Source organism: Ascaphus truei, chromosome 3 (genome assembly GCF_040206685.1).
Source record: "Ascaphus truei isolate aAscTru1 chromosome 3, aAscTru1.hap1, whole genome shotgun sequence".
NCBI classification, from domain to species: domain Eukaryota; kingdom Metazoa; phylum Chordata; class Amphibia; order Anura; family Ascaphidae; genus Ascaphus; species Ascaphus truei.
In genome coordinates this window covers 86,953,649-86,979,243 of record NC_134485.1, presented here as the reverse complement: position 1 = coordinate 86,979,243, position 25,595 = coordinate 86,953,649, and the positions used below count along the sequence as shown (strand labels likewise).

Sequence of the window (25,595 nt, the reverse complement as noted above, 5' to 3'; positions counted from 1 at the left end):
GCGCGAGCTGCCGTTTGCTTTTGAGCGATATGTACTTACTCGCGAGTGTACTTAACGTGAGTGTCCTTAAACCGGGGTATGTCTGTATATATGTATATATATGTATATATATATATATATATATATATATATATATATATATATATATACACACACACACACACATACACATATATATATATATATATATATATATATATATATATATATATATATATATATATACATACTCAATTATTAATAATGCTGGATCTGGAAACAGGGATCTACAATTGATACGTACGGAACAGTTTTTTTAATTAAAAACCATCCATCAGGTTTTAATGATTTTGTAGATATGACACCCTTTTTAAATTTATTGTTACTTTGGTCTTTGTTGGTGTATTATATTTTTGCAATTTATTTTATCATTATAACTTTTGATGTATAAATTGATTTGGTAGCTGTACTTGTACAGAATGGTTCAACTCATTACAGGTAGACACTACAAATATGCATATGTATTTATATGATCTTTCACCGTTTATTATTTATATCAAGATGGATATCTTGATTTTAGATGATTGTGATTTACATTAATCCTGAATTACATATAAATTACATATAATTAAATATCCACCTTTTGGTTGGATTTATATATTTATTACATGGTGGTTATTTGCTTATTTTATTTATTAATTATATAGATTTTGACATGTTCACATTTTATTTACAATAAACAGAAAAGAGAATAATTGTTTTCACATGGAGATATAAATCATATTTTGATTGTTTGGCAGCAATCCCACGTCACAGTTTAGACACATGGATATCGTTTTTCAAATGAATTTGACCTCTCTGGTTTTATTGTGAATGATGTAATAAGCATATATCATTGATTAAGCATTTTTATCTAATTGGTTAATGATTGGAAATGGGTTTATAAGGGAGGAAATATCCTAGTGAGGTAAATCCCTGATGAAGCATGGTGTACATGCGAAACGCGTTGAGGTTACGTCATTATCACGTTATCGCATTGATACGTACACATGCTCCCAGAAGGTCTGTGTCTCTGTTGCTGGTCCGGGGACAAAGTGCACTCTGTCTCTGCTCTATTCCATCGACGGACCACTGGACTCACGTTTGCATTGGAATTAAGGAGCCGATTGTCTTTTTAATTATTGTAAGTTATATTTAGATAACACACGTAGCTTCTATATTTTGTGCTTTGTCTTTCTATTACTTCTCTTGTCAGAGACCCGTTTGGATTTCATTGCAGGCGAGCGGAGCACCCGCTTAAGACAACAGCTGCAAGGGAGTGATTTGCCATTTACTGGATACTTTCGTGGAGCAGTTTTGGGAGTCTGCACACTGGAACATTTTGCATGATATATAAATACATTATATACCAAGCACTCTCAGGTTATTTAAAAAAAAATAAAGTAATTTATTTAGTACATCAACGTTTCGGCCCAAGTACAGGACTTTCCTCAAGATTTTGAAAATGGTTCTGTAACTGGACCGAAATGCTAATGGACTAAATAAATTACTTTATTTCTTTAAAAGTACCTGTGAGTGCTTAATTTATATTTTCTGATTATGACTTGTTTATACTGATGCACCCAGACAAGCTCTTTTTTGTGGTTACATGATTGATATATATATATATATATATATCAATCATACAGTTGTATTTACATTTGTATATATATATATATAATTAAAAATAGCTTTGTTAGTCCAGTTGCGATAGTGCAGACCTGAGGAAGAGAGGAGAACTCTCGAAAGCTTGTCCTATGACATAAATTGCTAGTCCAAATAACAAAGATATCACCTAATACTGAAGAACTCATTTATTCTGCTGAGAAAGGTCCCGCTTGCGGACCGAAACGTCGGTATGATGTCTTGTTAACTACAATATATTTTTTGACTACCTTTTGGAGTGCTGCCTTTGAATTCGCCTCACCAAGGTATCGTATTGCATATTTTACCATACAGTATTTGCACCCACATCATTGACTTACTAGACGGAGTACCTACTGTTCCACGTAATATGATGTATATATATATATATATATATATATATATGTAGAGGTATCAGTACCGTATTAGCCGAGCTACAATAATCAAAAAATAAATAGATGATACCGTTCTGTGGCTAACGAAATGCTTTTATTTGTGCGAGCTTTCGAGATACACTGATCTCTTCTTCCGGCGATGTTACAATGAATGAAGCAAGCAAAAGCTATACTATAAACAGTGTTTATTGGAATGTTATCTGTGCTGGTCCTTCCCCCGGTGTGGATGTGTTTTATGGCTGGAGGTGTCAAAAGGTTCCTGAAAGCAAGTGATGAAAGAGTGTGTATGTGTATCAGTGTGAATAAAAATGAATGGAGAGCCCACAGTATATCCTGTATATATATTGCTATCACATGCGGATACATTTATCATCATACATGGGAGTGGAGGAGTTAACTCCCTAACTCTGCCAGGATTAGAAGACCACACCCGCTACTAAAAGGTGTTGTCAATCCACTTCTGATAAAAAAATAAATAGGTTTAAAAGCAGGCAGGTGCCTGTCAGCTCTCTAAGAACCTGAGGGACAGGTTCAGCTTTGCAGAGAAGTTATTTGGGAACAGGGACACAGTCTTTGCAGCAGAGAGCCTCTCGGAAACCTGCTAAGGGAGCAGGGTTTCAAAGACCAGGTCGCTTTGGGTTCACACTGCAGACGCAGACTAAATGTTCTTTGCCCGTCTATACTACGGTCTGCATATACTTTGTAACTTGATTTCCCAGAGGGGTAATAAAGGACGCTTCGGTTTGAGAAACGCTTGTGTGGAGTACTTCCTGACCCGATACGGATACTATCCTCTCCCATACAGACGTGCACATACTAAGCACATTGATTCTGTTAATGCACCACACATATCCACATCAGAATGCATGGGTTAAATTCACACACAGAAACAAATGTATTATGCTCACTGACACACTGCTTCAGAACACAACCCCATTCAGGTGAACCTGACAGCACTCACCACTGACAATGCCCAGGGAACCTCACCTTCCTGCCCGTCTGGCGAACCAACGCTCGGGCAATAGACTGGAAGTTGGATTTGCTCCCAAACAGCCCGTGCAGTAACACCAGAGGAGGCCCAGGAGCTGTTCCCTCATACAGATCATAGGAAAGAGTCACCACTCTAAAGGATGAAACAAGAGGCAGTGGTGGACAAGCTTGTGGTCCTGGAGAAATGCAGCCGTGTTGTAGGTTGTGATGCCTTTCAGCAGACCAACGTTAGAATTCGTTAGATTAAGTTATAGTGTACAGGGCTTTCAAAATATCAGATATTTTATTTTGCAGACATGCAGCTGCATTGGCCCTGTGACAAAGACTAAGGCCTCGTTCAGGGTGCTGGCTTCGGAGGGAGGGCGTGCTGCCGTGAGAAACAAAGTATTCAATTTGAATACTGGTTTTCAGGGTAGCAACTGCCCTGTCTCCGAAGCCAGGAGTTGAAGCTGACTACAGTTTCAATAAACGAAAATTTCGTTTTTTGGAACTGCAGCAGCGTCACAGGGACCAAAGCAGCCAATGAAATCATTCTTCAGAATGATTTCATGACTGCAACTTGGATACTTACCCTGCCGTGTGTAACCCCGCCCCCTCCCCAAAGCTGAAAAGTCTGCTGGGGGATAAACATAGATCGCCCAGCAAACTGCAGCACTGCCTCCCTCACGCCCTCCCTCCGAGTCCTGCAGCTGACACCCTGAACGAGGCCTAGCTCAAATAAGTTTGGAAGAGGCACTTGATTAACAAGCACTACTGTATTCAGAGGCCTCTGTGAAAAGAAACTTGTATTTTTCAAAGAAACCAAAACAGTCACATGTTTGATTTAGATACGCGTGCAGAAGTTGATTACACTATTATGTTGTTTAGTTTTCTCCTCAAATTAGAAGGGAAAGCATCTCAAATCAATATCATCTCCAAGCAGAAAATCAGTTGACCGGATGAATGGAGAAGGCTATCCCCTGAAAAGTTAGTTAGTTCAATAACAGATTGTATGTATGTCTTTATTTATATAGCACCAAAATTGTACTCCGCGCTTCACAAAGAATACAGTACAGGGAATTATGATAATACAATAAGCGCAGCAAAATCAGATAATCGGAAAGGAAATCCTGCCCCGAAAAGATTACAATCTAAGTGGAATGTGACTGCAAAATGTTGCTATAAGAAACATAAACAGCGTGTTTGGGCTGGATGGTGTGCTCACTTCACTCCATAACAATTTGGAATCTAGAAAATAGAAAATCAATACATTAAGAAAAGGGGGAAATTGGGAGTAGTAGGAAAGGAATTAATAACAGTTGAAAATATGAAAAGGGCCTATTAAAGCAGCAGTTCAAGCAATATCCTATATGTGTTTTTTTTTTTTTAAATAAATCAGTTCTGTACTATGAGAAAATACGTGTAGCATTTAAAAAAAAAATGTTTTAAAGACATGTTTAATGTTTCTAATGTAGGAAGCATTTCCAAAGTGACAGCCCCCTTCCCCTTCTGATAGGCTCTGGCTCTTGAGACCCGCCTTCTCTCTAGCAGTGAACCAATTGTATCTAGTAACTGCCCAGTCAATCATATTCTACGAACTACATTGCCCAGAATGCTGTGCAAGAACTGAATTAAATAACCCTGAGCAAGCGATCGATTACAGGAGAACGGACCGATCTGCAGCTTAGCTAATCACTTGTCAGTGTGCAGACTGTATTGATGCACATATTGAATGGGATTTTTTATTTATTCATTATTTAAAAACACGGCAGCTTGAACTGCAGCTTTAAGGTGTGTTCTAATAGTGTTTGTAAACACTGCAACCTAGTGCTTAGGAGTTTTTTTCTTTTCTTTCCTGCATCGATATCTGCCTCATTTTCTAAAATGACTCACAGACATGTACTGACCGGCCAAAAATATTTTTACCTTTTATGACCTGGATATAATGGACACTTTTTTAAATGGCCACTTCATGTTTTAAATAAGGTATTCATTCCTAGATGTAACATATTAGACATATCACATCATCTACTGTCTCTGTACGTTCTACCAATTAGACTGTAAGCTCCTCGGAGCAGGGACTCCTCTTCCTTAATGTTACTTTTATGTCTGAAGCACTTATTCCCATGATCTCTTATTTATATTATCTGTTATTTATTTGATTACCACGTGTATTACTACTGTGAAGCGCTATGTACATTAATGGCGCTATATAAATAAAGACATACAATTCAATCCTAAAATGGGACGTCACCTTCAAACAAAGGGTGCTAGAGGAATACACTTAAAAGCCCTCACTCACTAAATGGGGATATTTACTATGGCGATTTTAGTCATACATAATTTCAGTTAACAACCCTCCCATAGTTCTAGGTAAACCACTGGGAGGCTCTGTGATCTTGGGACACGTAGAATACAATTCCTCAATAATATTTAAACACACAGATGTAGCAATTTTTATCACACCTATTAAAGCTACCGCAATATTTAACCCAAGTAATACCTCTGCTCCATTGAAAACAACAGTAACTTGTCTATCTCTTCACAGCACCCATTATTTTGCGTGCTATTACTTGCAGGTAATAATGCCCGCTACATTTGGGATATATATTGCATGCTAAAGACATGTTGATGCCTGGCTTCCAAAGAAGCCTACAATTAATTATGTTGTAGATCCATTGGCAGTTTAGGGGATAAACATGCTTTTTTCTGGTTGCCTGTAATCATAATGCAATCTGAGTTGCAGGAGTAAAAGTCACTCAGAATACGCTGTGTGAGAGGTGTCATGTGTGTTCCCTAACGCAGAAAAACAATGTGAAACACTAATCTTCATCCTGTAACATAAGAATACAATAAATAAATAAAACAACACTTTCATTATCAAGAAAAGAAAATAATATTTGCTAAAGCTTGTGCTACTTTGCTAATGAGAAACAAGGACAAAAAGGCAATATAAAGAAAACACGCATGCGCTGCAGTGCGTTTATATACAGGAGGGAGGGCTATCCGCACTCGACCCCGCCCCTCGTGACGTCATTTTACTGCGCGCTCACCCGCCATTGTTCCTCCCGTGTGTGAAACGGAGGGGTCCGCGCTCTGTGCTGCCCACGTGCTTCCGTGCTAAGAGCCTAGCAGCGCGACCCCGCCGCGCGCAGATTGGGAGCAGCAGCATCTTCTCTCCCAGGAGCCGCCGCCGAGGAGGGTTTGTGAGGGCGATCACGTGCTGCAAGGGGAGGATCCGAGTTTCAGGGCTGTGTCACGACATCCGGCCGTCTGTGCGTTAGCGAAGCCATGTTTACTACTGGCAGAACAGCTATTTATTTTCTATCCGTTATTTTTTAATACTGAAATCCTGCTCAGATAGTGGTAGGAAATAACAAAAAAAAAATTAAATCCATCGTCGTATTTTTTTTTTATGTTGCTGTTCACTTTTGCCCAAATCAGAGATGGCTGTTGAGGTCGGTTCTGAAAGTGAAGTGTCGGATTATAATTCACACGTGAGATTCGGTCTGGGAGCAGGTGCTTCCGGTCACATTATTTTTGTAACTGAAAAGCATTATGGGTTTTGTAGTTTGATGCTTTATATGGGACAGTGGGGAGTAGTTATCAACCTCCCTAGGACCAAAACTATATATATATATATATATATATATTAATTAAAAAAAAATTATTTGGTTTATTGGTGGGAACCCCTAACAAAAATGGGGACATTTGTCATGTTTGGATACAGAGGAAGCAAGCAAAGGGAGCTCCTGCAAAAGGGGGGGGGGGGGCAAATATAGCTGTATGCTCATCTGCATGTCTTAGGCAGGTCTGCAACCCCGCCTTTCCCCATTATCACCCAGCATACAGCACTTCCACTGCAGCAAGGGATTCTGGGAAATGACATGCAAATGAGCACATAGTGTCACTTTTTGCCTCAATAACCATTTTTAACATGGTTCCCTATAGGCTTAAGCTTGCTGCATGGTCACAGCTTTGAACACAGCCAGGGTTAAGGTGCATACCCAGAAAACCACCCACAGACAGCTGTTTCGACCTTGATGGGTCTCATCAGTGTGGGGTTGATTTTACTGGGAATGCAAGAGAGGCTATGGGATAGGCTAAACCATAATACTGAGTTAAGTTATGGTGAGTAAAAAAAGTGACAAAAACCCTCCACAGCCATGGAACCATGTTAAAAATGGTTATTGAGGCAAAAAGTGACACTGTGCTCATTTGCATGTCATTTCCCAGAATCCCTTGCTGCAGTGGAAGTGCTGTATGCTGGGTGATAATGGGGAAAGGTGGGGTTGCAGACCTGCCTAAGACATGCAGATGAGCATACAGCTATATTCACACACACACACGTACACACACGTGTCGACAAATCACGAAAAAATCGCCGAACAAAAAAATCTACTCGCCACCTAGAACCACACGTGTGCTGCTTGGGCCAATAGGAGCTCGCCACGATGTTAAATCCACTCGGCCAGGGCGTGCAAATGTATAGGTTTGTCGAACACTGTATATATATATATATATATATATATATATATATATATATTTAACTTTAATGAGTTTTGAGGGGTTTTTTGTTTTTGCTTAACAAAAAATACACAACTGGGGGGGTAATTTAACTTTTACAGATTTAATAAAGGTGATAAACTTGCTTTCATGTGTAGCCCTTTTACCATGACCCCCCCCCCCACCCCCTCCTAAGTGAGATTGGGGGGTATGCTCTTTTCTGCTACTTAGGGTGTTGTGCTGCGTACCTGTAGGCAACAGGAGGGCTGAGCGCTCCACAGTGGTGTGGGGTGAACCAGGACCGGAGGGATGGGTACCTTGATCTCACTTGGTGCAACGCCTCCAGCCAGCAAGGATCCCCTGTAGATATTCAGGGGATGGACCCCCACTGACACTCCTTCATTCTCAGAGATGGGAACACACACAGCATGTCTTTTCTGTTCTTTATTGACAGTCAGCTCCAGGACAGAGAATAGCAGGTTCACATGTTTCTCATCATCATCTTGTGAAGATTGAGATAATGTGAGTGGCTATCATCACCTCCATTTTGGCCTAAACCACCATTTTCTGAGTGTTTGCTTGTATGTATGCCAATTTGTCTCATTCGTGAATGAATGAATGAACTGTGAATGTTTGAATCTGCAGAGTATCGCTCCTAGATATAACTAACCCTTTTTAATTCCTACAAGGCAGGCAAGAATTGAAATAGCATTTGTAAGCGATTAGACATTCCTGCTGATCTGAGTTCTTTCTTATCTGACAGCCACAGCATACATACAGGGCTGAACACAGTAACTCCCTTATGTCACAGGGTTGGGAGGCCCACATTATGGTAAATTATCGATAAGAATATAGCAATGTAAAGCATATATATGTATCAACTAATATATTTTTGCATGTCATAATATCATCACTTATCTGTAAGCCAGCCCCCTTAAGGGGTGTATTACTCATTTTGAAATGTATAAAAATGTGATACTAAGCAATATGTTTTCAGAGGCCTGAGCTCTTCTTTGAACTCTTGTCTCCCAATTGTGCCTTGGTACAGATAAACTCATGTGTTACTTTTTGAACCCTGTATTTGACTCATTGATCTTATTTCTAGGCTTTAACAGATGGCGCATCCTTGAATAGGGACCCAATATCTCGGGACCAGGAAACCCAGACGGAGCAGCTGCCTACATTACTCAAACGTGCACACTTGGAATAAGGTATGGCTTTATCCTTTTTAACAAAAAAAGCCGTTAGATTAAAGTTTGAGTAATCTGTAGACAGTTTGTTCTTTATGGGCAACCTACCTGAGTGACGGGACACCCTGTATCACGTGAGTTTATCAATATTATACTGATCAGGTATTGTTATTGTTGTTTTTGTATTATTGCCATAAACTCAGGTTATACCGTGTGCCGCTAAACGGCAGGGCCAAGTGAGGGCCCGGAAGGTATAATAATTAATAAGGTGTTAAGTCTCCTAGAACTTGGGGAGAGAACTATTGTTAAGGAACAGCAGGAAACTATTTTTAAGGCCACTGTTCCTTAACTCTATATTCTACTTATATTATACCAAGGGTTGGGGCACCTTATTGGAACCCGATCGACTGGCGTTGATCGGGGATGGATCAGATAATAAGGTGGTAAGTCTCAAAAAACTTGTAAAGAGAAGATTTTGTTAAGGAGCAACAGGTGACTATTTTATTTTTTTAAGACCACTGCTCCTTAGCTCTATATTCTACCAAGTAGTGGGCACCTTATTGGTACACGATCGACTGGCGTTGATCGTGTAATAGAGGAGAATTATGGGGAACCTACATTCTCAGTCGCCGGCGCAGGGTACGTCCCTTGAAATTATGTGTTGACTTTATGGCAATAAAATGTTTTAAAAATGGATATTTAGTGACGCAGAATATATTGAATAAGAAGGAAAGTGAAACATACAGTATCAGGCTCGGTTTTAAAAATAACTGCAGCATTATTGGACCCCCCTTTTTTCTAACCCCCTTTTCCTCATCTCCTTTCCCTCACCCTTTTTCACTGAAAGGTCACAGGAGTTGCATGTTTGTGAGGCAAAGGAGTTGCATGTCTGTGAGGCACAGGAGTTGCATGTCTGTGAGACATGGAAGTTAATTAGTAACCTAGGAAGAAATGGCTTGAATTTAAGAATGTTAAAGTAGTTTTTTAGGAATTAATGCATTAATACTGCATGGAAAAAGAAGGGAACATCCTCTTTAAATGTTTTTTGTTTTTGTCTTAGAAAGCTCAGATAGTAACTAGTTTGATGGCATAATAATATACATGTCATGGAGTGAAGTGTTTGTGTGTCACTCTGATAGTTAATGTATGTATGTATGCATGCATGTCTTTATTCATATAGCGCCATTAGTGTACATAGCGCTTTACATTGTCACTTGTTGTACTAATCATAAAAATAACAAATAATCTCTTGTAAAAGGGTCATTTAAGTTTAAACCCTTTTGTCAAAGTGTATTAAGCCTGCTGCCATTTACAAGGCATGACAGTAGCATTTAAAATAAACCTAGGAAGTATTGTATGTTAAAGTCTGTTAGTGTAATATTTTAAAAGAGAATGAAAATTTGGCAGTTGTAAAAAGAAGTAATTTCACCCCGACTCAAATATGAATTTGTATTTTTACAGTAGCACATGTTTGTTCCTGGGCGTAGGAAATACTGTGTTACAATATTTAAATGAAGTTTTAAATTTAAATTGCATGTGCTGATTTAGAGGCGTCAGGACTAAAAGAAAGGTATATCTATAATGCAAAGTTTTAAAAAGTAAATGTTTATTTTTTATTTTAAACAAAAAGAAAGAGTCTGATCTTATGGAGTAAGGAAGCTTTATTAAGTTTTACTCTGGCCCACAAGATTAAGATTATGTTGGAGTTTTGTAGAAAGGAGAATGTATGTTGATGGAAGATAAACTCAGAGAACGTGTGTATGTGTCTGTGTGGGTGTGTGTAAGAAAGATAAGGAATTATAAATATATAGTAAATAAAACAATAAGATTTATGTTTTATAAGAAGGGTTGCAAAGATGGTTTTGTGTTTGTTTTTGTGTTATCAAGGTTTTTCTGTTCAAACTTATAATAGGAAACTAACGGTTTGTTTTCTTAAATACACTGCTCGTCTGATTTTTGAACAGTAGTCATTTAAAAGAGGGAAGGTTAAAAGCAGCCAAGTGGGCTGGCCCCCCTCCTCCAGCTTAAGGAATGTACAAAGACCACGTTCCAGACATGAAAAGTTAACTAGAAGCTGAGAGAAAAAAAAATTGTTTAAAAGCAGCTTAGTTATAGTATGGGGAAAGAGAATGATATTGTAATTTATTTATTTTTGGGACTGAGTTTGCAGGGTCAAACAGGTCTGTTTTGGGTTTTTATCTTATTTTTTGTAAAGTTCATTTTGCTCTGTATCAGAGAAATGTGAAATTATGCTTTTTGTTTTTTTGTATCTATTTTAGGATAAATACCTCATAGTTTATGAAATGCTTTAGATGGCATAGCCCCCATTATGTAGGAATTATTACAAGGGGTTATAATCCCCACATGCAGTATCCAAATTACCTCTACGCAGAAACCAGTAAACACATTTCAATTCTATTTGTTCTAATTAGGAGATGTTTTTTAACGCTATTTGTTATAATTGTTTCATTAACAATACAATAATATTTAATATGTATTTCCGTATTTGAATAGTGTCAAAAGTATACTCAGTACTTCACAAAGCGTACAATATAAACGAGTAAGCATAAAATCAGATATGAAATAATTTTTCCTATAAAGTTAACTGCATATGTGATGTATTTTTATAACTTTTAACCATTACCTCTCCTTTCCCTCCAAAAGGTGTCTTAATTTGAACCCTGATCTATACCCTCTCATTTTAAAGAATGCAACTGTAGGCTATCTAGAATTTATTTTTTTAAAGCAGTAGCTATTGTCAAATTCATGATATATATATATATATATTTAAATCTCAAGCTGCTGATGTTTTAAGTGACCATCATCCTTTGTCGTATGTTGTTCACATGTCATAGGATTTGCATATGAACAAAAGAGAGGATAATTTATATGATTTTCCATTACACACCTGTCTATATGCGGACTCTGCCTATTTTGTTAATTGCAACATTACCTTATGTGTGTTGTTTTGTTATTTATCCTTGAATATTCCTTGCCGATATGACTTCATTCATATTGTGTTGTGTTTTGGTGCTGTCTACTCATTGCTACACATAGCAACATGTTATTTCATGAATATTCATGTGGAGAGGGATATACCCCATCTCTTTACATTTTCCAGCGTAACTATTGGATAGCTTTATTTTGAGTCTGTTTGGGAACTAAGTATTAATGTGATAAGCTGCTACTACGCAGTGTTTTGTGGTGAAGCTAATTAGCATTGTTAGTATATTATGGTCACTGGCCCCTCATGTTCTGATAGGGCTTTGTGTTCATATTAGCATTTTTGTTTACCGTATACTGTCCGTTTCATGCACATGGGGACTTTTATTTATGATTTATTAGTTGTCATTTTATGCATTTTGTAAATTTTTAGCTTGTAAAAAAGTTGTATACGTTTTAGTTGTGTTATAGTTAGGTTTATGTGGATATTTCCCATTTGGTCTGTAATAAATTTGATATTAGTGGTATTAGTTATTTAACTGGTACTTTATGTATATTTTACAGTTTACAATGAGTGCAAGCTTTAGGGACTTTTAGTGACAAACCCTTGCCACTTATCAGTGTTCTCTTACGATACTTTCCTATGCACCTTTGATTTCTTTCTTTTGTAAGTTGGTGAGCAAGGTATTTTTGTGTTTATTTTATACGCGGATGCCAAGATAGTGGTGAAAAACAAAAAAAATTTGTGCTGATACTAAATTATATAGTGGCTAAAAGCGCTCTCCTTGTGCTTTTATTAATGAAATGTTTAAGTCTCTCCAAACTTAGGTGCAGCTTATACAGTCTACCAAGGAGAATACAAAGCAGCATCATCGCAAGAAAAAAGTGCCGGCACCACCGTAAACAGTTAACAAAGACAAAGAATCATCAAGCCAGCGTTTTTTTACCAACTGTTAGTGTTTCTAGGCACAATAATCCTAGAACATTTAACCACCGAGGAATTAAGACTTCAGGCAAGGCCCGGTCTTAAACAAACAATTTGTTTTTTCTGAACTCAATATTATCAAGGACCGGACTTAAATGAACAATTTGTTTTTTCAGGACTCAATATTATTTTTTATGCTTTAGAGTGTGTTTTAAGATGTATGCCCCGCTAGGCAAGATCAGCCTACACCATCCAGATGATGATAAGGGATGATCAGTTTTGAAATATTTGTAATGTTTATTGTTTTATGGTCACATCAGTTTGCAGACAATCATACAATCTTGCACAATGCTGCACAGGTTAATGGGTCACAAGGGAATATATACAATGAATCCCTGCCATACTCTAGTGGCCCCCAATGACGTAAGAGAGAATTACATTTAACCTCTTGAGTAGGGATACCTTACACTAATGCCGAATTTAAAATGATGAAATGTTAATTTGAATTTGTTTACAGGGAACTTTTCTAAACCGAATTCCACTGGTAAATGAGGTTCCTGTAGGTGGAAATTACACTGGGAACAACAATCAATTTATGGGTCAGGTGTCTCCACCAACTAATGAAACTTGTATGAAAATGTATTTACAGCCCTGAACTAAAAATTTACAGGGAGGATGTAGCCTTAATTTTTCAGTTTTAATTAAGATAGTAAAAGGTGCTTACACAAATTCTAGTTTACCTAGGGGAGTGTATTGGCTTTGTGGAAAATGAGCCTACAGAGTATTACCATGTGGTTGGACAGGGTCTTGCTATCTAGGTACAATTGTACCTGCCTTTACAATGACCCACTGGCAGGATCAGGAATAGCAGAGCCACTTCCAACGCACAGGGGTTGAAAAGTAGTCTATGGAAAGAACAATTTTGGGCTTGCTTATTTCCTAATGTAGGAGTTGAGTTGCTATATGACAGGTTCAATGTACTTATGGATGTACTGGATGATGTTCTCAATCATACAACTACATTCATTAATTTACTTAATCAAGAACAGGTACAGATTAGATTAATGGCCCTACAGAATAGAATGGCTCTGGACTATATTTTAGCGTGTGTGCCCTAGTTAAAGAGCAATGTTATGTTATTTAGAGATCAAAGTGGTAAGATTGAGCATGAGGTAGAGAAGATCGCAGAGATACAGGAGAGATTAAGGAAAGGTGGAGATAAGAGGTGAGTTTCGTTAGGAATTACCATGTTGGTTGGTTTTCTAGAAGCGAAACTGATGGATGGATTTGTCTGTGTGTTTGCAGTTCTGATTGTTTTGTATGATTGTGTCATGTGCAGTAAATCCATACTGCAAAGGTGTGTAACACCCTCTACCCAGGCCATGCCACTGATCACAGACGACACTACGGAAGATGCAATCTCAGAAGGAAAAGTCAGTCCTCCACAATGGAATACAGATGAAGATGATGGCAGAAAGACCAACCTGGCTGAGATGATAGCCAGCAGCTCTGTGAGTTTCCAGAACTATCGGAGCCATGCAAATTGGGGCCCTCCAGGCCAGTGCAACGCTTCTGAGTTTTATCTGAATTATCCTTAAAAGACTATGTTTTCAAGAATAAAAAGAGAGGACTGTGAAGATTGAGATAATGTGAGTGGCTATCATCACCTCCATTTTGGCCTAAACCACCATTTTCTGAGTGTTTGCTTGTATGTATGCCAATTTGTCTCATTCGTGAATGAATGAATGAACTGTGAATGTTTGAATCTGCAGAGTATCGCTCCTAGATATAACTAACCCTTTTTAATTCCTACAAGGCAGGCAAGAATTGAAATAGCATTTGTAAGCGATTAGACATTCCTGCTGATCTGAGTTCTTTCTTATCTGACAGCCACAGCATACATACAGGGCTGAACACAGTAACTCCCTTATGTCACAGGGTTGGGAGGCCCACATTATGGTAAATTATCGATAAGAATATAGCAATGTAAAGCATATATATGTATCAACTAATATATTTTTGCATGTCATAATATCATCACTTATCTGTAAGCCAGCCCCCTTAAGGGGTGTATTACTCATTTTGAAATGTATAAAAATGTGATACTAAGCAATATGTTTTCAGAGGCCTGAGCTCTTCTTTGAACTCTTGTCTCCCAATTGTGCCTTGGTACAGATAAACTCATGTGTTACTTTTTGAACCCTGTATTTGACTCATTGATCTTATTTCTAGGCTTTAACAATCTGCTCATGTCTCTCCTAAATCAGAGCCCTGACTTAGGCCTCGTTCAGGGTGCCAGAGGCAGAAGTTGGAGGGAGGGCGTTCGGGAGGGAGGGCGGCAGTCTGCTGGGCGATGTGTGTTCATCCCCAGCAGACGTTTTCAGGAGTTGAGGAGGGGGCGGGGCTACAGACGGCAGCTTAGGGATCCAAGTTGCAGTCATGAAATCATTCTCAAGAATGATTTCATTGGCTGCCGAGGTCCCAGTGACGCTGCTGGAGCTTCAAAAACGATTTTTTCGTTTATTGAAACTGTAGCCAGCGTCAACTCCTGGCTTCGGAGACAGGGCAGCTGCTACCCTGACAACAAGTATTCAATTTGAATACTTTGTGTCCCACGGCAGCACGCCCTCCCTCCGAAGCCTGCACCCTGAACGAGGCCTTAGGCAGCATAATTCCCTTCCCTCCTAACCCCTCATGGGTGGGAGCGAGAGACTGTTCTCTCTCTATCTGCTTACTCCAATTCTTCCAGAACTGTACCGACTAATTTGGGAGGATGTCACAATTTGTATATCTTTTGGGAGTGTCTCTGACTCATAGCAAGCCAGAGCCGGATACAGATTGGCCCACATACACCAGGGGGCGTTCCAACCAATATCCACCCCTTAGATTGATATCCTCAGAAGTTGCAAGGCTCACTCTTGAATACTGATACATTATTCAAGGCTGAAATACACATACAGGCCTAAGGAAGGAATGAACCTTTCCACTGCCTGCACTAACAGGGCTGACAGAGGAAAGGCCAGAGAAAGAAATAGCTGCTGGGAGGCAGGGCTATAATCTCCCCCTGGTGGAACTCCAACGACCCTGCTTGGACAACAGCAGGTATAAACCTACCTTGCTGTGCAACAACCTGTAAATTCAGTAACACATGAAATGCAACAACATTTGTACATTTCACCATAACATAATATAAACTGACCAATGCATATACATGGCATGACATTACATACACATTGCCTAACATAGTACCATTGCTATAACAGTAATGGCTACCCTAGTAGTAGTGCACTGGATCAGGCTTCAGCACCATTCTGTCCAGACTGTCAGGCACTCTTATTGAATAACATCTTTTGTGTCCAGATGCAGAAATGTATTCTATGAGAAACTTATGGTGTGCCCCCGCTTCAGCTTGGATGTATTACACAGGGAGTGGTGCTGCAAGGGGCATGTAACTTGGTACACACAAATAGACAGACAGAGCCCCTGGTGGTAGCACTCTATTCCAAATTGATATGGTGATTTATTAAAATAACTTTATTAATGACAATAACGTTAAAATATTGGGGTCTAAAATAAGGATTAAATATTCCAAGTGTGTGCGTCTCTATTGGATAGATGTGTCCAGAAGAGTGTACATAATTGGGTTAATGTCCAGTGTTTGGGTAGATCACTGGCCCTAGTGTTCCTCGTGTAGAGTGAATTGACTAGAGTACTGTTTGATTGTCAGCAGTTTGGGCCACATATGCAGTGCCCCAGTATATTTTACTAGTTGGTGCTCTTAGGTATGGGACCTATGCTGTGCTATTGTGTGATGGCATAAAGCATATTAAAGTTGTTGTATTAAACAAAACTTGGTCAAAGTGCACCTGTTATATGTTTCCGTCACCTCCCTATACAATAGATGGTATGTTGAATAGGGTGTATGGTGCTTGGTACATAAACATCTATGGCTGTTGATGTCTGAAGTAGCTGTATACTAGTATTGATCAAACTTATACTGGTGTGTAGTATGGCACTGCTATAACTATGTTCTAGATAGATACCAAGTTAATAGCTGAGTAGTGTACCTTTTGGGGTTGTATATCGGTCAAATGACAGACCTGTCCCCATTTGGCACAGTGCTTTGCATGTGTGGTTGTATTCTGGCACTCTAGAGGTTAAATGCTGGTTTGGTATGCCTATTGCTAAATCGTATTATACCCTATGAGCTGCTTGCTGTATCAGGGAATAGCATTGTGGCATCCTAACATAATAGATTATACAGTGTTGTGCCAGATGTAATGGTTGCCTTTATTTGAATGTGACTAGTGAGTCCATTGGGACCCTAATAGTCCTTTAATGTGCACTGGAGGCGCCACGCTGACTCTTAGTATCTTTGAGTCAGTGTATATGAACTCGAGCACCTCCGCGTGCACGTGGTCACGTGCTTGCCGACGCGCGCGTTTCGCGAATGCTTTCTCAAGGCTGGATAGTCATGACTGACTATCCAGCCTTGAGAAAGCATTCGCGAAACGCGCGCGTCGGCAAGCACGTGACCACGTGCACGCGGAGGTGCTCGAGTTCATATACACTGACTCAAAGATACTAAGAGTCAGCGTGGCGCCTCCAGTGCACATTAAAGGACTATTAGGGTCCCAATGGACTCACTAGTCACATTCAAATAAAGGCAACCATTACATCTGGCACAACACTGTATAATCTATTATGTTAGGATGCCACAATGCTATTCCCTGATACAGCAAGCAGCTCATAGGGTATAATACGATTTAGCAATAGGCATACCAAACCAGCATTTAACCTCTAGAGTGCCAGAATACAACCACACATGCAAAGCACTGTGCCAAATGGGGACAGGTCTGTCATTTGACCGATATACAACCCCAAAAGGTACACTACTCAGCTATTAACTTGGTATCTATCTAGAACATAGTTATAGCAGTGCCATACTACACACCAGTATAAGTTTGATCAATACTAGTATACAGCTACTTCAGACATCAACAGCCATAGATGTTTATGTACCAAGCACCATACACCCTATTCAACATACCATCTATTGTATAGGGAGGTGACGGAAACATATAACAGGTGCACTTTGACCAAGTTTTGTTTAATACAACAACTTTAATATGCTTTATGCCATCACACAATAGCACAGCATAGGTCCCATACCTAAGAGCACCAACTAGTAAAATATACTGGGGCACTGCATATGTGGCCCAAACTGCTGACAATCAAACAGTACTCTAGTCAATTCACTCTACACGAGGAACACTAGGGCCAGTGATCTACCCAAACACTGGACATTAACCCAATTATGTACACTCTTCTGGACACATCTATCCAATAGAGACGCACACACTTGGAATATTTAATCCTTATTTTAGACCCCAATATTTTAACGTTATTGTCATTAATAAAGTTATTTTAATAAATCACCATATCAATTTGGAATAGAGTGCTACCACCAGGGGCTCTGTCTGTCTATTTGTGTGTACCAAGAAATGTATTCTACCCTGTCCATGTAAATAATATGCCCCACTTTCCATTCCCTTAGCAACCTCTGTATCTCAGCTTGTTCGGCAGCCTTGCGCTGACCCTCCTCCCCTTGTGGTGATACCCTTACCATAGGTATGAAAGGTATAATAACAACATTACTTGTGGGGACATCAGGCATTACAGGTGACACAGCCCTAAGGGTCATAGTTGGAGCGCTAGGGGGACAGCATCAGGGAAGACCTGGACAAGGCATGGAGGAACTGGCACATTATAGTCCTGTCAACGGGAGACTAAGGAGACCTCCAGGAGCAGAGCCATAACAGTGTCCACAGTCCTGGCAAGGCTCTGTAGTCCAGAGCGCTTTTCAACACTAGATTCAGCCGCAACGGCGGCTGCAGCATCATGGGAGCTCCGTTCTTCTTTTATCCCCCGGCAGGGCAGGGAAAAAGAGTCTGAAGACTTGACACTCACCAGGGAGGTAGCAGCATATGTTACGCCCATCCGGCTGGATGGCTTTGCGGCCTTCTCCCAGTGGTGGAGCAGCAACAAGTGCACTGGGGCTGGCATCCAGAGTAGTGCCGGCCAGCACTCCCGAAGGAACTTCTCCCAGTAGCCCCAGCGTGTCGTAGTGGCGTTCCGCCTCCCTCACATACTCGACAGCGCGGGCGCGGGCCTCGCGCATCTCTTGGTGACGCAGTTCTTTCAGCTCTGCCACCCTCTGCACAGGATCCCAGGGCGGATCAACGAAGGGGATCTCCTGAGCCTCGGCCGCGAGGAAACAGCAGCTCCACAGCCGACTCGGGATCGTGGGAGGCCCCGACCGATATCTCAGAGGTTGTAGCATCCTCGCTGGCAGCGTGGATCTGTCGGGAGTCACCAGCAGCGATTACTGGAACCTGCAGCTCCGCAGCATACTCTGGTACGGTGGAGGTAATGGCAGGGACCTCAGTGATGTCATCAGCCTCCGCAGGATCTCCCCTCCCGGAGCAGCATTATAGAACAGAACTGGACAACGGAGCGGCACTTCCTCCAGGTGATTCTGGGTCACTGGCAGGTAAGACATCACCAGAGGGTTGCAAGGAACATGGCTGGAAATAGGGCACATGGCACACAGCACACTGAGCTGATGCCTGCAGTTCTTCTCCTGTGGCTCCACATACTGCACATACCCCCAGCGTCTGGTACGTCCCATCATCATTTATGATCACCGCTTCTCCGCCAGGCAAGCAGTAAGCACCACCCCTGTCCTCAATAATTATTTGCATTGTGAAGCAATGGAGGCAGCTTTCAGACAACTACTGATGTTGAAGTTCAAAACGTGTCTGGCTCCTCACATCCTGTGTGCTCCGTCAGGGCACACCCAGCTCCTCCCCCTGGTGAATAGTATAGTCCATTCCAGAGCAAGCAAGGGGGAGGGGTTTCAGCAGTTCGAGCTGTTTCTGCAAACTGTAGATCAGCAAAAGCTTGCAAGTTGATGTAACTTTTGCAAAAGAGCACATGGCATCTCTGGTAGTGGCAGGAACCGCCATTTTGAGGTAGATAAGTCCATGCGGTCCCCAGTTCTCTGGAACCGCCATTTTGAAAGCACAAAGTTCAGCACCATGCGGTCTCCTTGAGAGCAAAACCACCATTTTGTGAGGACTTGTGAACACATGCGTGACCCCTTTTCTTTAGTAAGGAGCCACACAAATAAAGCACAATTCTTTGTACCACGCACCCTGGTATAGCTTCAGGGAACGCTTCACAAACAGGAATGCAATAGTTTCTTTATTGCTGAGTACACAGGGGTCTCCGATGCCATCTCAGAGGCCCTGTCACATTGCTGCTAGTCTCCGAGGTCGGATACAGAAGGGTCTCCACTCCTCCCTGGTGTAGCCTCAGGTAGTCGCCCCAACTGCAGTGCCAGATAATGGGCAGCCAGCTCCCCGGTGTAGCCTCAGGAACCAGCCCCCTATTCTCTTCTTGATTTGCTCTGATAGGCAGGGTAAGCACACATCACTGGTGAAGCATCAGATAGTCGCCCCAAATCCTATTTGTAATGGAGTGTATGTGGGTATCCACACTCCTTGGCCCATGGCCTCCAAGGGGTCGCCCCACAGAGTAGCAAGTTTTTATGAGGGTATCCACACTCCCTGGCACATAGCCACCACGGGGTCGCCCCAACATAGAAAGGTCCTTTTTATGTAACCCCCTCCCTGGGGAAGCTTTAGGGAGAGATTCCCTTTACTGAGCCTTTCTGCTGCTGCATACAAAGTCCCAAAACACTGCTGCATTGTCCACTGTCTCTGAAAACCTGCCATGTTGTAAAAAAGCAGTTCGATCTCAGCAGCGCCTCAAAATGTAGCCCTTTTACCATACTAAATGATATTGGGGGGTATGCTCTTTTCTGCTACTTAGGGTGTTGTGCTGCGTACCTGTAGGCAACAGGAGGGCTGAGAGCTCCACGGTGGTGTGGGGTGAACCAGAACCAGCCAGCAAGGATCCCCTGTAGATATTCAAGGGATGAACCCCCACTGACACTCCTTCATTCTCAGAGATAGGAACACACACAGCATGTCTTTTCTGTTCTTTATTGACAGTCAGCTCCAGGTCAGAGAATAGCAGGTTCACATGTTTCTCATCATCATCTGCTCATGTCTCTCCTAAATCAGAGCCATGACTTAGGCAGCATAATTCCCTTCCCTCCCAACCCCTCATGGGTGGGAGTGAGAGACTGTTCTCTCTCTATCTGCTTACTTCAATTCTTCCAGAACTGTACTGACTAATTTGGGAGGATGTCACAATTTGTATATCTTTGGGGAATGTCTCTGTAACAGGGGATTTGTCCCTGTTCAAAAATGTGCCTCTAATCCAGCAGTGTGGTGGTTAACTGCTGGTAGTCAATTAACCAACACCACCTGGCTGATTAGAGGTTTGCTAGAAAAGCCTGCCTTTGAGACAGGAAGAGAGATTCCCTAGTCCACAACCGGGCTGACCTAGGAAACAAACAGAGCAGAGGTTCCTGAGTCTCACAGATAAGACTGACAGAGGGATCACAGATGTCTGGAGCTCACAAGACTTCTACACCTGAATGCTGAGATAGCCTGAGGAAATGCAGCAACCCAGGAAAGAGAGAAGCCTCCCCCTTACAACTACGAGACAGATAAGACTTTTCTTATAAGACTGATTATCTATGTCTGTCTATATATATATAAATGTCTCTATGATTTGGGCTGGTGAATCGCTGGACTACAAGGGTAAATATACTCCAACGTGGAGCAGATTTTGTTTGTGGATTTTCACATGTTTGCTGTGTTTAAAGCAACAGGCTCAATAAAACCCTATTTAATTTCACCTTAAAACCAGTCTCCATTGCGTACCTCTGCACACATCTCTTACATATGGTGTCAGAAGTGGGATGAGAGGTGGCCCTTGAAGTTAAAAGGGGCCCCGGAGATTGCCTGTGATTTTTTTGTGATTTTTGCCTGCATATAGTCTTACAAACAGCCTGAGCAACAAAAACAAAGATTCACTTGCAGCAGAGACCAGAATTAAAGGGATACACATCCAGGCAGGAAATCTACACTGCACTGAAGAAAGCCACAAAACCACAGATGGACTCTTTTTCCCAATCCCAAAGAGGAGAGAGAAAGACTGCTGAAGCAGGTAAACCTTACTTGCCTTTCACAATAAAATGTAATATGGTTGTTAAAATAGGGGCTTTACCTTCCAGTCGTAGTCAGGGTTCAAGAAGTGAGTTATCGCTCCAATGGAAGGAGCTAGGCTTTGTTTATTATTTTCTTAAATTTTTTTTTGCTGAAGCAGGGGAATTTTCAGCAAGCAAGTGCTGAGTGTAAAATTGCCCCGCCGGATAAAAAGGGATTGCTGAACTGTGTAAAGCGTAACCCAAAGCCAATTGCTGAGTGTTAACTCGCCCTGCCGGGAGTGAAAGAAAGTGGGGGGGAAAAAAAGAGAATATTTTTTTTTCTGCAAGTAAAGTCTGTCTATGTATTTTGGGAGTACAACATGCACCCAAAGTGTGAAAAGTGAATGCCATAATACCCAAAGATGAGACTGAAAATTACTGAACTCAAGCAGAAAACCACATTCTTTTGCTGAAGCGGAGGGATTGCACATAGCAAGTAAATGGTGTAAAGCAAATGCCGCTGCTGAAACAAGGAAATGGGCAGCTAGCAAGCATTGTATTTAAAGAAATAGTGCCCCAATACAGTAGGTCAAGGTGAAGAATACACCTGTGTGAAAAAAAAAACCCTGGGAATTTAAAACGGCCACCCAGCTGAAGTCAAAGACAGGCTCTGCAAAAATGGGGAAGAAAATGTGTTCCAATGAAAATGTGTAGAAAAGTCTACAGCTGCAATAGCGCCTCCATGGTATGGTTGGTTGAGGGTTTCTCACTATTAGCACCAGACAGACACTTCTTTGGGGTACACGACTTCTGCCTTGGGCCCTCTGGATATTCGGTTATCCGCGGGACGAATTCTCCATTTTCTCTAGGCTGCAGGGCATCTCGGACCCCCTTTCTCTCCGCAGGATCTGCGGATGTGTCTGTTCCTTCCACGGTATGTGGAGAACCGCTTTTCTTTTTCCGTCTTTTTGTTTTGGATGACTCCGTCCCAACAGGAATACTGGGGTCTCCGTCTTTATTTGAAATTTCAGCAGCTTCACTGTATACGCCAGGCTTTTCTTGCAGTTTCATTAGCTGACAGAAATATACGGTGATCTGCTGCTCCCGCTCTTTCTCCTGACGATCATATTTGTCATCATAGAGAGGTCTTTTCGGTTCGTACCGAGTTCAGGCACCCCCACCATTCTTGGGGTGTTTTGTGAGTGTGAATCGGTTTGGGTTCCCCATAAGAGATGTCTTCCTCCTCATCGGACAGGAAGGGCCACTCTTCTGTGGGGTAGGGTTCATTACAGGAACGCCGCATCTTGTCCTCCATTTTGGGGCTACCAGATGTTTTTTTCTTCCTGACCTCAGGAGGCGCTATTGCAGCTGTTGCCACTGTTTTTGCTAGAACCCAAAATTGTGGTAGTACTACAGGTGGGCATATTTTGCTTGTAGAGGTCGTAGCTCTCACAGGCCTCTCTGTAGACGTTTCCTTTCCTTTGGTAAGTTTTAAAACATCAGCAGTGCTGTGCATGCATTCACTCTCATCGTCTGAATAAGGCCTGAAGGGACACTGCTTCGTGTGGTGGGGTTCTTTACACCAGGAACACATTTTCTTCCCCATTTTTGCAGAGCCTGTCTTTGACTCCAGCTGGGTGGGCATTTTAAATTCCCAGGGGTTTTTTTTTTCACACAGGTGTATTCTTCACCTTGACCTACTGTATTGGGGCACTATTTCTTTAAATACAATGCTTGCTAGCTGCCCATTTCCTTGTTTCAGCAGCAGCATTTGCTTTACACCATTTACTTGCTATGTGCAATCCCTCCGCTTCAGCAAAAGAATGTGGTTTTCTGCTTGAGTTCAGTAATTTTCAGTCTCATCTTTGGGTATTATGGCATTCACTTTTCACAATTTGGGTGCATGTTGTACTCCCAAAATACATAGACAGACTTTACTTGCAGAAAAAAAATATTCTCTTTTTTCCCCCCCCCACTTTCTTTCACTCCCGGCAGGGCGACTTAACACTCAGCAATTGGCTTTGGGTTACGCTTTACACAGTTCAGCAATCCCTTTTTACCCAGCGGGGCAATTTTACACTCAGCACTTGCTTGCTGAAAATTCCCCTGCTTCAGCAAAAAATTTTTTTTAAAGGATATAATAAACAAAGCCTAGCTTTTTTCATTGGAGTGATAACTCACTTCTTGAACCCTGACTACGACTGGAAGGTAAAGCCCATATTTTAACAACCATATTACATTTTATTGTGAAAGGCAAGTAAGGCAAGACCTACTTCAGCAGTCTCTCTCTCTCCTCTTTGGGATTGGGAAAAAGAGTCCATCTGTGGTTTTGTGGCTTTCTTCAGTGCAGTGTAGATTTCCTGCCTGGATGTGTATCTCTTTAATTCTGGTCTCTGCTGCAAGTGAATCTTTGTTTTTGTTGCTCAGGCTGTTTGTAAGACTATATGCAGGCAAAAAGCACAAAAAAAATCACAGGCAATCTCCGGGGCCCCTTTTAACTTCAAGGGCCACCTCTCATCCCACTTCTGACACCATATGTAAGAGATGTGTGCAAAGGTACGCAATGGAGACTGGTTTTAAGGTGAAATTAAATAGGGTTTTATTGAGCCTGTTGCTTTAAACACAGCAAACATGTGAAAATCCACAAACAAAATGTGCTCCACGTTGGAGTATATTTACACTTGTAGTCCAGCGATTCACCTGCCCAAATCATAGAGACATTTATATATATATATATATATATATATATATATATATAGACAGACATAGATAATGTCTTCCACCAATCATCCACAGCCTTCCTTGGCTATATAATCTCCGATAAAGGTTTCACCATGGATCCTGAGAAACTGAAGGCTGTTCTGGATTGGCCGTTGCCGAATTCCCTAAAAGCCGTTCAGCGCTTTCTTGGCTTTTGTAACTACTATCGAAAATTCATCCGTAATTTCTCCACTATCACACTACCCATTACTGCTCTTACCAAAAAAGGGGCTGACCCGACAGCATGGTCCTCTGAAGCCATCAAAGCCTTCGAGTTCCTCAAAAGGGCTTTCGTCTCCGCTCCCATCCTCCGGCATCCGGATAAATCCCTTTCATCCTGGAGGTTGACGCTTCTGATGTGGGAGCTGGGGCAGTACTCTCACAAAGATCTTCTCCTCAAGAAAGACTCTATCCGTGTGGATTCTTTTCTAGGAAACTCTCTTCGGCCGAGAGAAATTATGAAGTCGGGAACCGTGAAGTTTTGGCTATCAAATTAGCCTTGCAAGAATGGAGACATCTCCTCGAGGGTACCAAAGAGCCAGTAGCTATTCTCACCGATCACAAAAACTTATTGTACATTGAGGGGGCTTGTCGCCTGGGATCCCGTCAAGCACATTGGGCACTCTTTTTCTCTCGTTTCAATTACACGATTTCCTATATTCTGGGTACCAAGAATATCAAGGCCGATGCCCTTTCTCGCCAATTTTCTATGGAGGAAGGATCTAACGAATCTTCCGAGACCATCGTTCCAGCAAAGTATATTATTTCTGCCAATACGTTTGATATCCTGGATGAGATCAATAAAGCCCAGGCTCATATACCTAAAAAATTTAAGGTGCCAAAAGGACGTCTGTACGCTGCCCCACGTTTTCATCACAAGATCTTAGAGTGGGGGCATTCTTCCAGATCTGCTGGTCATCCAGGCTTCAAGAGGACAGTGGATCTTATTAAACGAACCTTTTGGTGGCCTAAAATGAACAAAGACATTTTCGATTTCACCAGAGCTTGTCCAGTCTGTGCTCAGAGCAAGTCCGCCCGACACAAACCTTCCGGTCTCCTTCTGCCTCTTCCTATTCCGGAACGGCCTTGGAAGCATATTTCCATGGACTTTATTGTGGAAC

The 25,595-nt window shown here is 41.4% G+C and overlaps 1 protein-coding gene across 3 annotated transcripts in view; it reads right to left on the bottom strand.

Annotated features, from left to right (window-relative positions):
* Window positions 1-6,509, bottom strand: part of ABHD11 (abhydrolase domain containing 11) — a 71,285-nt gene extending 64,776 nt beyond the window's left edge. The window contains exons 1-2 of one of the 3 annotated variants that reach the window (XM_075594525.1): window positions 6,080-6,509; window positions 3,019-3,180 (exon numbers count right to left, since the gene is read on the bottom strand). In XM_075594525.1, the coding sequence (XP_075450640.1) occupies window positions 3,019-3,180; window positions 6,080-6,198 (281 nt within the window). In that variant the 5' untranslated portion in view covers window positions 6,199-6,509. Of the gene's footprint in view, window positions 1-3,018; window positions 3,181-5,529; window positions 6,017-6,079 lie in introns of those variants that run through there. The other 2 variants (XM_075594523.1, XM_075594526.1) reach the window with 2 other exon arrangements.
* Window positions 6,510-25,595: the final 19,086 nt, after the last annotated feature.